Here is a 13,229-nt window from a genome sequence, read left to right as displayed (position 1 = left end):
GGCGCCCCATAGTTTTTCAATGCTTTGATGATTTTGCAAATCTTGGCTGCCGTTGTTAATTCCTGTTGGTTCCTTGTGGGCTGATCGGTGGCCCTCAGCTTGACCGTGTACCCTGGTGCAGTTTGATTGCTATTGTACAGTGCTGTGACACTACATTTTCCCTGGTTGTATTTGCAGTTTTTAATCTGTTGATGTATTTCCATAAGCGGACAGGGTATCTTTCGTGAAGACTAGAAGAAAACTCTCAATTAGAGTCTAATGTTTAATTTAATGGTGTGGCACTTAAATAGGTCCATGTACTTATTGCCCCATTCCAAAACTGAATGTGTATAAATTAATGGAAAAAAGAAAACTGAGGAATCACTTTGGAGGAAACCAAATCATCAGAAACAAAGGAATAAAGGAAATAAAAATAAATCGAAAAATAAAGGAAATATGTTAAAGAAAAGATGGTTTTATATAGCAAAATCCAAAATCACAAATTTCAGTGGCATTTTGAGGAGAGTGAAGTGGTTATTGGTGTCATAGATGAATGATGTTTAAAGGCGATGAAGGTTATTTAGAGTTATGGTATCAGTCGAATTTAAGGGTAGTGATAGTTTTGGCGTTAGGAATGGGTGGAGTTTAGGGTGTTGAGTTTTTTTGGGTTTACAGATGAGTGGAGTTTAGGGCCCGTGCGAGTTGTTAAGGTTTGGTGATTGTTAAAGATTAGTGGAGGTGAAGGGTTTTTAGAGTTCAAGAATTGGTGGTGTTCACAATGGTGGGGGGTTTAAGGGTTAGGGGAAGTTTAACTGTAGAAAGGGGTTTTAGGGTTCAGGGTTGGGTGGAGTTTGGGTATGGTGAGGGCTTCAAGGAATTAGGGATGGGTGGTTTTTAGGGGTGATGAGGATTTGTTTGAGGGTCTGTTTTAGAGTTCAGGAATCAGTGGATTTTGGGGGTGGTGTGGGGTGTTAGAGATTTAGATATAGATGGGGTTTAGGCATAGAAAAGGGTATTTTATTGTTCAGGAATGTGTGGAGTGTAAGCAGTTTTAGGGTTAAGGGATGGGCGGAGTTTAAGGCTTGAACAAAACCTTTAGGGGTCAGGGATGGGTGAAGTTTAGTGGCCGGGGATGGGTTATGTTTTAGGCGTGCTGAGGAGTTTTAGGATGGATCGTGTTTAGATATGGTGAGGGGTCAGCAGATTAAAAGTGTCAAATTAATTATTAAACAGTATAAAAGACATACATCTGAAATAATTCTCCTGAAGTAAAGGACTGAAATAAATGCCCACCACAACAATATTTTTAAAAATGAAGATGTGCAACCATTTCATTTACAACTTAAAATGAATCATGAAAAAGCCAATTTGGAAAAGAAGGACCTTATATAAATTGGATTCTATGAAAATTTCTTTTACACAGTTTCGGTGAAATGTTTTCTCAGTAATGGTATTCTATGAAATTGTTTCTCTATGAAATTACATTCAACCTCCAAAACTACTACAAACCTAGGAAAGAGTAACAGATCGAGGTCTGTTGCATTTGAAGATCAGAAGAGGACATAGTTTCTCGAGGCAAATAACATCTTACGGCAATCCCAAACTGGGTTCCGCCCGGGCCACGGCACATATACTGCCCTTCTTGCCGCCATCGAGGAGGCAAGGCGCATTTTAGATTCAGGAGGGTCAGTGGCAGTGATCCTCCTGGATCTTAGTGCAGCCTTCGACACAGTCAACCATCGTGTCCTTCTCTATCGGCTGGCGGCAGCAGGGCTTACCGGGACGGCACTTAGATGGATAGAGTCCTTCCTTGCCGGGCGCACGTTCCAGGTATGGGACGGCAATCACCGCTCGTCCACCCTCCCCCTCACGAGCGGGGTCCCTCAGGGATCGTCCATGAGCCCGACGCTTTTTAATGCCTACATGGCCCCCCTTGAAGACGTGGTGACACCATTCGGTATAAAAATAGTGAGCTACGCCGATGACACACAGCTGGTCGTCTCCCTATCCCAACTAGACGACCACCCAGACAACCTGGCAAACTGCCTTACGGAAATCCATGGTTGGATGTGTGATTCATCACTAAAACTAAACGGGCCAAAGACCGAAGTGATGCTCATGGGAAAGCAATGGGTGACCATCCCCCCAGCGGTCTGGCCAGACGTGTTCGGGGAAATTCCCACCTCGAAACATGAAATTAAGACCCTAGGAGTATGGCTAGAACCCGAGCTTTCAATGAAAACGCAAGCGGCCAAAACTGCAGGAACCTGCTTTGGGGCTTATGCGCACCACCCGCAGGATTCTCCCCCTACTCCCCCCCGCATCCAGGAAACTACTAGTCCAAGGGCTCATACTGTCACGATTGGACTATAGCAACCTGGTCTACCTGGGAGCCCCTGAGGCCACCCTGGCGAAACTGCAACGAACACAGAATGCAGCAGCCCGTCTACTCATGAACCTTCCCTCCAGAGTGTCAGCGAAACCTGCCATCAAGGCCCTGCACTGGCTCCCTGTGCGCCAAAGGCTGGAATTCAAAGCCATGTGCACGGCATACAAACTGATCAATGGAGGTTGCCCTTCGATCCTCAGCGACCTGGTTACTCCTTATAAAGCACCCAGATCCCTGCGGTCTGAGAATGAGCACCTAGCCAACATCCCCAAATTTAAAAAGACACGCACTGGAGGTCAACGCTTCTCCGTGAAAGCTTCCACTGGATGGAACTCCCTCCCACGTACCCTTAGACTGGAACCCAATTATTTGACTTTCAGAAAAAATTTGAAAACACTTCTATTCCCTAAATAACGTCATCCCCCTCTTTTCCTCCCTCTCATCTGGATAACAAATCTTTATAGCGCGGGGATGGTCTTGGGTCACCAGGCGCTTTATAAGTCGTTAAATAAATAAATAAATAAATAACTAATAGGGAACCGTAATACAACAGATCACAATGTAGCCTAACATAGAAATTATATTGAAGTCCTTAGATCAAAATTTTACACAACATGAAGTGGACAACAAGGCGATCAGTGGCCTAACACACATTGGTCTGTGGATCATACAGCTCATCAATTTTAATACAAAAATGTTATTCTAAAAAGATATGCTCCGCACAAAAATGCGAAATAAGTAATTATTGATTTATTTTTTATCGGATTTACACTTAGAAAAACATTCAATCTCATTACTGCAATACTGTGTCTTATTGCCCTCTTTTAAAAAAAAAATATGTGTATGTTTTAGAAGTGAAGCTAGCCAATGGCTGCCAAGATTTGGATGTGATGAGTCTCCTTTCAGTATGCACCTTCCTTTCACCCCGCCATTGTCCTACTGTTTAGAAGCAGCATTCTTGTGTAGGCCCTGACATGATGTGCCCAGTCTATCTTGAGGCTGTTGAAACATTGAGCATATTCTCTTTTTTTTGTCTCTGATCTCATACAAACAGGAACACGTGGTTATTGCTGCTTTGTTGAAATATGGGAACTAGGGACTTTAGAACAGAAGCTAAGATTTTGGAAACAACACTAACCAAACCATTGCATTTGCTGATTCCTAATTCTTGCATTATATGTAGAGAATTAGAACGAGTCTCTTAGCTACTCTTATCCCTAAGACATAAGGCCACATGGTCATATTTTGATTACAGTATTGTGGATTTTTGTCGTTTTGGTCATGGTTGGTTTATACAAAGGTTACTTATTTTTTTAAACTGGTGTAATGTCCATTTATAGTGTTTTCACGGTATTACTATATGTGTGTACAAATGCTTTACACACTGCCTCTGAGATAAGCATGTCTACTCATGCCAAGCTACCAAGGGGGTGAGCAGGGGTTATTTTAGAAGTGCATCCCCCTGACCCTGACTAGGAAGAAGGGTCCCTACTTGGGCAACGCTGCAAACCATTGCCAACTAGAGACCCCTATTTCTAACAGTAATTCAAAGTGTGAACATACTGTAGGTAATAGAAGAGGCACTTCTGTATTTCTGTCTGAGCTATGAAAAAGCCCAACTCTTAGCAATTGGGTCAATGCTTGACTGGGGTATTGACCCTGGTCAAGCAGCAACATCAATCCTAGTCTGTGCAAGAGGCGGGCACACCTTAAATTAACCTGTACTTAACCTCTGGTAGCTTGTCAGTGAGTAATCAGGCTTAACTTAAAGGCAGTGTGTAAAGTGTTTATGCAACACTTTAAACAGTGAATACACAATACAAAAAGATTTCATATCCGGTTACAAAAATAGCTCTGATTTTTATAAATAAAACAAGGCCAAAACAACACAAATCCAATGAGTAATACTGGAGATATTGATCTTTACAGTTTACACTGAAAAATAGTGGCAAAAAGCACAGAGCGCTATTGGGGATATCTAGATGTTCCACACCGGTAGAAAGTCACAAGTTTAGGCTGACTGTAATGGAGTGCGGACCGGTTACGTGGACATAGTTGGGGCTGCTGAATAAAGTACCTTAAATCCTGGTTGTGGAGCTTTGGGTGGATCTGCATCAGCTGAGGCAACGGTTGGTTCTGAGATGGGGCGAGGCACCGGTGGGAGGTCCTGTTGCATCGACACTGAGGATCCTGTCGGTGAGGCTTGCGATGTGAAGTCCAGTCTCGAGGATGCGAAGCGCATCAGAGGCGAGGTGTTGATTCCGATGAGTGGTAAAGTTGAGATGCAAATTTCAGCAGCCGCAGCAGTGAACTGCCATCGATGAGTGATGTGAGAAGCTTGCACCAGGAAAGCATTGGACAGGGGTGGTTCTGAAGGTAATGCGTCTGCCCCAAGATGCGGGAGCTGATGGCGATGTAAATCTTTTGTGACTGGTCCAATTCGCCCAGTAGCGGTGGTGCATTTATTCTGCTCGGGGATGAGCTGCTCAGCCAAATTATGTATCAATTTTGCTCTGGAATGCACTGCTCAGTAGACAAGATGCATTGGTTCTGCTGGCAAGCACCTTAGACCCACTTCCAAGGGTCCAGAACTGGGATGACACCACTTGGCAGTGTGGAGTCCAGGTGCAGGGTTTGGAAGCTTGCCACCAAGGCTTCAGATCACAAGGCCAGCCAACTAGCCCTTGGAATTATTCTGGGTTCTTGGGTCAAGAGATGCAGGTCCAGTCCTTCTCACTCAGGCAAGAGGGCAGCAGGTCAGAAAATAAAAGCAAGAGTACAGTAGAGTGGGAGTACTTCAGCAGCACAGAAATCCTTCTTCCAGGCAGAGTATTTGCAGGTCCAGAAGTGTACTGAAGTGTTGGTGTCTGAGGCCCAGGACTTTTACTCAGTGGTGCCTTTGAAGTGGAGGAGACTTCAAAGACATGCATTTGAGGTGCACAGAGGTCCTCCCTTCCTGCCCTGGCTACAGATTAACTACAGGGTCGTATGCAGCATTTTGTGTGTAGACAGGGAACAGCCTATTCAGGTATATGTGAGGGTGCGCCTAGCTCCTTCCTCCGATCGTGCCAGAAATGGCCCATTGGGACACACCTAAACTCTAATTGCGTGTGGCTGTCTTGAAGGAATACACAAAGCCCCAACTGCCAACTACACCCAGTCCTGGAATGAGAGACAGTTTTCAGGCACCAAATAGCTAAAGCAAGAAAATGCCAACTTTCTAAAAGTGCTGCTGCAACAAATGATGAATGGAATGCTGAATAAATCAAACATTCTCCCCCAGTGAAGACATCTGGGTTAAATCCATTGTTCTTTTGCTCACTGTGTCACCCTAGTTTGGACCAAGCCACATGCAAATCAGTCTTGACCCTGCTTCTGATGGGAAAAGTCCAGCCCGAACTACTAAGGCGGGTCCTCCCTGGTCCGGAAACAAGCATCCTGGGACCAGATTTTGCATATATCACCCCTCCTCAGCCAGGTTAGCTTGAATCCAGTGGCACAGTTTGCAAGGGACCCATGTCTAGGCATACTCATTCCACTTAGGGCGAAAAGTACTGCAGTAACAAATGATGGACGGAATGCTGAATGAATCAAACATTCACCCCCCAGTCAAGAGATCTAGGTTAAATCCATAATTCTTTTGCTCACTACGCTACCTCGGCAACCTTCCAAAAAGTGGCATTTTCAGAATTGCAATTAAAAATCCAATTTCACCACAAGTTTGGGTTTTAAATTGTGATTCCAGAGACACCAACTTGAAGGGTTTCTCTCTTGCCATTTGGAAATTACACTTATAAAATGTAATAAGGTAATCCCAATATTATCCTGTGGGTGAGATAGGCCTTGCATTAGTGAAAAACAAAATTAAGAGTTTTTCACTATTGGGACATGTAAAACCTAAAAGTACATGCCCTGCCTTTTAAATACATGGCAACCTGCCCTCTGGGCTGTCCTAGATCTACCTTATGGGTAGCTTATTTGTATGAAAAGTAAAGGTTTGGGGCTGGTAAAATGTTTATTTGGCAGGGTCTATATAGAAGTTAAAAGTGCACACACAGGCTCTGCAGTGGCAGTACTGAGTTCATAGTTAAGGGGCTACTTAAGTGGATGGCATAACCAGTGCTGTAGGCCCAATAGTAGCATTTAATTTACAGGCCCTGGGCACATTCAGTCCACTTTACTAAGGACTTATAATCAAATTAAATATGACAATCTTGTGTATGTCAATATTACCATGTTTAAAGGAGAGAGCACATGCACTTTAGCAGTGGTTAGCCATGGTAAAGCGCTCAGCGTTCTTAGGCCAACAAAAATGAGTTCCGCAAAAAGTAGGAGGATGGCAAAACGTTTACGGGTGACCCTGAAAAAAGGCGCATTTCGAAAACAAATGGATCCTCTGATGATTTGTGATTACCTTGTGTGCAGATGAATATTAGATAAATAAAATTCATAAACTTTAATAAACGGCAATAACTTGTATTACTTGAAACAGTCCACATGATAACACTGGTATCTGTACAATAGATGAGCGCTCTTCAGAGTAAACTTTCTGATAACCTTTTTTCTTCTCTGCTTTAACAGTACTACCATTGCTCTTTTCGAATGACGGGAGAAGGGTGGCTTCTCTGTGGTGGACAATATCAAGATGTCCTAATCATCGATGCAAAGACTTTGGAAGTTCTTCATACTTTAAAATCCCAGCAATCTGAATGGATTAGCTGTATGTGTATAGTTCACTCCACAAGAATTCAAGGTACTGTTTTCTGAAAACAATGCTTACCATTTACAGTGTGCCTAAGATGAAATGCAAGTGTAGCAACTTGCATGGACAAACCTTCAGGAAAATTATATGAAAGATTCTATCAAATATCTTAAGAATGTAGAATCAATTAAAAACAGTTGATTTGCTTGGTAGTTGTACTTTTTTGCCGTGTTTGCTTATTTTGACTACATGCTAAATGACACTGGAAGAGAAATCTTTATAAAATTTGGATTCACATTTTTAAAAAAAAGATATTATATTGGCTATACTACCACCAGCCTAAAGTAGAAAAAGTTTTATTTTCAAACTCTAATCAGCATGAATTGTTTTCTGATGTTCCCTTTCTACATACAATTATAGGTCCCACTTGGCTTCACAGTATTTATACATTGTTTAAAATTCCTCCCAATCATGTCTGTGTATTGAAGTCTCACAGTCTTTCTGGAAAGACTACCACTAAGCAGATAATGTATCTGTATTATTTGCTGTTTTAACTCATGAGGAAAGTGAAGAGAAAAATCCTTTTGAAAAGAGAATAATTGTTTGAGGTTTAGCCTCTATTTAGATTTGAAATGTTCCCTTTTTAGTCCTAAAAGAACTCTTAGAATGCATTTATTGTTTCTAGCGACACAATCAACTTTTTTTGTCTGTTATGTAAAAGTGTATTTTAATATAAAAACTGTAAATAATATGTGATACTTATTGTGCTTTGTATGATCACATTTTCACAGCCCTGAAGGGCTGTAATTGTATCAGAGTATCATGAACTATTCATGGGACTTGTACTTTGTTTTAAATGTGATTCAAAGTTATCACTGTAAAGAACATTTGGATATATGTTCTGATAGAACATGTAAAATGTTTTTTCAAAGAAAATTGTTTTTCATTAAAGAAAAGCTAAAAGAGTGAAAGTGTATGGGTTAATTAACATATATGTTAAACAAAGGGATCCACACTTCTAAAAATTGAAAAAAGTGTCCCTCCAGAATTTGTGTGTCTCCTACTTTCATGGAAAGCACACAGCTTTTTCAAAATACCCCTCACCCACCAAATGACCCATCATTGGGGTCTACCCGCCCCACTGCGGGACCGGGCATGCCACTACCTACGACTACGCTGGAGCACTGATTACAATACTATGCGTGATATAGGAGTGTGAGTGGAAGGGTCAGAAGTGAGTGAAAGTGATGAATAATTAAAAAATACTTGGCTCAGCGGAAACATAAACTTTAATGTTCCTGTAAGCTGGTATTATTAAAAGTGAGGAAAGAGACAGAGGTCCATACCAGCAAAATACCTATTGGCGTAAAGTATACAGTGCAAGTAGATTCTAATGCACACCACAAAGTGATTACTGTTTAAAGAATTCACTTTTTATCTTTAGTATTTAGAGTGTAGAAGGGATCTCACTAGGTCCTGATGAGAAGCCAGGGGATGGCTTTGGAACATGTCAGCAAAAGAAGTACAACCCATTAAAGCATACTACCTACCTCTTCATGTTTTCAAAGGTGGATCACTTCGTTTAACATATATTGTCTAGAGGAGGATGTATCCATCTTTTGGTCTTGGAGCGGTACCTCTTCACTCCCCCCCCCTTTGTTAATTTCTTTTTTAATTAACATATAGCTAGTTGATAATGGCTTCCTGCTGATGTGTATACATGTTTCTTTGCAACATATCTGTTATTTAGGTTACTGATATAGTGGGTAGTAGCCTAGCACAGGGTCATTCACATCTGTAAACAATAATACAATCTTACTTCAAAGGCATACTTTTGTTGGTTTGGAGTAAATTCATTGAGTATCCACCACTCGCAAATCTGTCAGTCATATTTTGATTATTTAAAAAATGTAATTGGATGGATAGGGGCACTGAAATGTTGCCCCCTTTTAACAAACAATGAGGTGGCTCCTAAAACAATTTCACTGCCACTGAGGGCGAGTGGGGCAACTACTGAGGTGACGAATCCCATAGCAAAGCTCAGGATTTCAAGAGGCATAGAAATTCAAGGCCTTTGGAGAAAAATGCACTTAATATAGTGCACAACTAGTGAGTACAAAAGAAAACCACAAGCCATTTTAGGTGATTGATTCAACTGTCAATTGTGCCTGAATCTCTTCTGGATCATGAGTAGTTATTGTAAAAAAAAGAAAAACACAAGAAAAGCTAAATATAGAGTGCCGGGCTTGGTTTTGAGGGCAGCAGTTAGAGGGGCCATGGAACACACCCCTGCTACCTACAGCCAAAGGCAGAGTTCAGTGGGCGTTGATTTCCAGCACTGGGCTGTGTTCATGACCTGGGCACCTCGCTCTGCTTTACTCAGCCCTTGGCAATGCATTGTGGGAGTAAAATGCTTGAAAAGGGCTTGGGAGTAGGGTCTGGTGATAAGTGGGCCCAGTGTCTACTCCCTTCCGTACATGCCTCCCAATACAAATGGTACCTCACTTGTGTGGGTAAGCCTAGTGTCTGCAACAGGAAACTGCCCAAAACGCAACCTGGACACATCACTTTTCCCAATGAAAACTGACCCTTTTTTCGCAATTTGCCTAGCTGTGAATTTTGGGCCCTAGCTCAGCAGGCACCTAGGGAAACCTAGGAACCTGTACATTTGTTAAAACTAGACACCCAGGGGAATCCATACTGAACTGATTCATAACAAATACTAAAAAGCAAAATTTCTGGACAAAGATCTAGCTTTTTGCTAAATTTGGTATGATTCAGTACAGCCATTTTAGCTGTTTAGCTGTTTAGCAAATTAGATATCATTTTCAGATGGAAAATTGGATAGGAAAACACATTTAGGACCCACTTTTGGCAAAACATCACCCTAAAACTTTTCAGGAAGGAGATGAGGTAGAATTTTTTTTTGGGAAAGGTTTGAGAAGATTCATCTAACAACACCAACATTGTTATCAAACCAAAAAATCCATTATCTATAGAAAAAAGTGGTCCTAACTGTACCCACTAACTACTTGAGAGAAATATATACAGGAAGGAGGCAACCAAATAAGAACCCTTTTTCTGCAAAGTATAATGGAGATACTTGTAGATAACCTTAACAGTTTTGATATCATGCAGATTATAAGAAAACTTACAATCAGGCCAACCATGCTCTAGATGGAGTATTTACTAATAATTCGTGCCTGAGTTTGGAGAGGGTCTTGCCTTTAGTTTGGTCAGATCATAAGGCCATCTTTCTCTCACTTAAAGTTCTCCCCTAAAATGGCCCTAGTTGCAACTCATCCCGAATGCTCAAATTCCGTTCATGGAAAACCCTCAATTTTGAGGAACTAAATGTCATTCTCTCGAACATAAGTCCTACCTTGGAAAATAATGTGGAAATTGCTGCAGTGAATAATACAAACTGGATAGACTCTGCAACCTCACAATTAAATCTGGAAACATTTGTAATTAACCACAGGAAGATTCAGCCCCTTGATATTCACAGGAACTAAAAGATTTAAAACATAAATGAAGAAATAGAGCATAGGTGGAGGAAAGAATACTGGCGTGAAGAAAAGATTAAGAATAAATCACTTTTTTAATGAGCATAAAGTATAAATCATTTCAGTAAAATCTAAATATTTTACCAAAAAATAAGCTTGGCCAAGGTCTCTGCTAGAGAACTTTTTCAAACTGTCAAATCTCTGTCTAATTTTAATAGTGTAAACAATTCCAACCCAGATCATTTTTTCAAAAACAAATTGGAGTTCTTTAAAGCCAAGGTGAATCTCATTTTTCAGCATTTTAGCCTGAATCATAACACTTTCTGTGCAGATGGAGATATGGCTACAGCCAGGGGTGCGGATACTCAACACACCTATAGTGGTACTAACCTTATCAGATTTGAAAAATGTGCCCTGCTCACCAAAGAAGAAGTAGTCCATCTCCTCAATTCTACCTATTCGGGGCCTCCCTCTGATGCCTCTCCGCCACTGATCTTACATGAGATTTCTAGGACAGTGGCTGCTCATCTTATGTATTTACTAAACAAAATGTGTATCTCAAAACAGTTTCCAGCTCTCTGGAAAAAAAGCTGTTATTCTTCTTTTGGTAAAAAAATCCTTCACTTGATCTGCGGGATGTAAAAAAGTATAGGCCTATATCTCACCCCCCCCCCGCCTTGTGGCTAAGATATTAGAGAGGGCTATGAATTTAGAAATTCTATCTTTTTTGGACTCCAATCAGCTTCTTGACTGCTCAGTCTCAGTACCGTTTTTGAGCAAACCATAGTACAGTCTTGGCCTTAGTGGCCGCCACTGAGGAAAAATAAGAATGGTGGTTCACAAGAGCAGGTAGGTGTTGTTGATAATATTAGATCTATCCACTGCCTTCAATACTTTTCATTCACTGGCTTGAGATGCTAGGCTTTTGGAATTCAGCACTGGTCTTGCTTATCTTGGTATTGTGTGCAGGTGGTGGCATTGAGAGATTTAATTTTGGGCCCTTTCTCCCTCCCTTGTGGGGTGCCTCAGGGGTCCTCTCTTAGCCCCATGCTTTTTAATATTTGTGTCCCCCCTCTGGCCAATCTTATCTGCAGCTAGGGTTTTATAGTATTTTCCTATGCCAACACATAAAAATTGTGGTATCCATATCATCTGAGGTGGCTAAAAACTTCTGCAGCTCCATGACTCGTATTGTGAAATGGATGCAAAGAAAATGTTTGAACCTGAACTCAGAGAAAACTAAGGTCTTGCTTTATAGAAACAACTCCACCTTCTGGAATTCCTCATAGTGGCCGCCAAGTCTTGGTCCTCTCCTATTCCTTCCTCATTTCAAAAAGCTAGAAAACTCTTGAGTCATATTTGACACCAAATTGTGTTTTTTCTGAGCAAATAAACGAAATCACCTCCTTGTTTTTTCCTGATTATGACCTTAAAGAAGAATTTTCCATTTGTTCCTCTGGAATTGCAAAAGACAGTAGTTATGGGGCTTGTTGTTACAAAGATTGACTATAGTAGTGTCTAATATAGGGGCACCCAAAAGGATCTAGTGGAAAAACTGTAATCTCTTCAAAACGCAGCTGCCAGACTGATTTTGCCCCTATTTCTCGATCCTTGCAGTGCCTTCACTTGCTACCAGTTAGGAATAGGATCAATTTCAAAGCACAATGTCTGGTCATAACACTCTCCATCGGACTGGACCAGAAGACTTTCAGAATTCTTTTTCTTGGCACTCACCTGGCCGGATTCTCATAAGAAGCTCAACCAGAATGGTAACTGTTCCAAAAAATAAATAAAGCAAGATGGGGTGGCAGGAGTATCTCCCTTTGTGTAAGCGAACTCCGGAACGCTCTACCTTTTAACCTTCGCTCTCTGTCCTAATCTCTGGTGGTTCATCAGGGTTGAATTAGAGCACTAAGACACCTTTGGGTAATCACGTGCTATATAAAACCTAATTACAATACAGTACAAAAAAATGAGGTTCCATTTAGGCCCTGGTGCACATTCCACAGAAATTAAACCTCTATGGGAAGCACCTACAAATATAAACATGGCAGGTGCCCCAGTGGAAGCTCCACTTAAGTAAAGCACACATATTCGTAACTTTTGGGCTTGGCGAAGGCGAAGCAAGTGTGTTTCCTCTCGTATTTCACAATGAAAAATGATCTGAAATCCTTAATGAAGGTTACTGCCTCATTATTCTATTGGAGTCCATGATTATCCCATTTAAATACCCAAAATGTATTACACCCACTCACAGACCCACACAGGCACTCACACACCCACTACACTAACACAGTACCCTTAAAACTATCCAAGGGAGGGGACTAGAGGCTACAGGGTCTTCCGGGTGAGCTGGCCTCCAAACTTACTGTATACACACTGTAGAAGCTACACTGAAGTAATGGTCACTTACATTATGTAACCATATCCCTGCACGCACAATATATATAGAGTGCTATGCATCTCCAAAAATGTTAAGGGCTGTTCTCAAACACCACCAGGTGTTATGCTTCATCATAGGCAGTCCTCTCTCTCTCTCTAAAAACCCGGTTTCATAGAGAGCGGGCCTACACCTGCAGACAGGGAGGCACTTCTAATCATTTAAATGGAGGCCCGTGCAGAAAGTGAGTTAAAGGCCAATCCATCACCCCAA

General features: G+C 41.4%; 1 protein-coding gene across 1 annotated transcript in view; it reads left to right on the top strand.

The window, feature by feature from the left end:
• Positions 1–13,229, top strand: part of WDR72 (WD repeat domain 72) — a 976,411-nt gene that overhangs the window by 203,206 nt on the left and 759,976 nt on the right. Inside the window, exon 5 of the mRNA XM_086958315.1 lies at positions 6,950–7,121. Within this exon, the coding sequence (XP_086814441.1) occupies positions 6,950–7,121 (172 nt within the window). The remainder of the gene's footprint in view (positions 1–6,949; positions 7,122–13,229) is intronic.

This window comes from Lissotriton vulgaris, chromosome 2_1 (genome assembly GCF_964263255.1).
Source record: "Lissotriton vulgaris chromosome 2_1, aLisVul1.2, whole genome shotgun sequence".
Taxonomy (NCBI): domain Eukaryota; kingdom Metazoa; phylum Chordata; class Amphibia; order Caudata; family Salamandridae; genus Lissotriton; species Lissotriton vulgaris.
The sequence above is the reverse complement of the archived record's forward strand: the minus strand, read 5'-3'. Positions and strand labels throughout refer to the sequence as shown.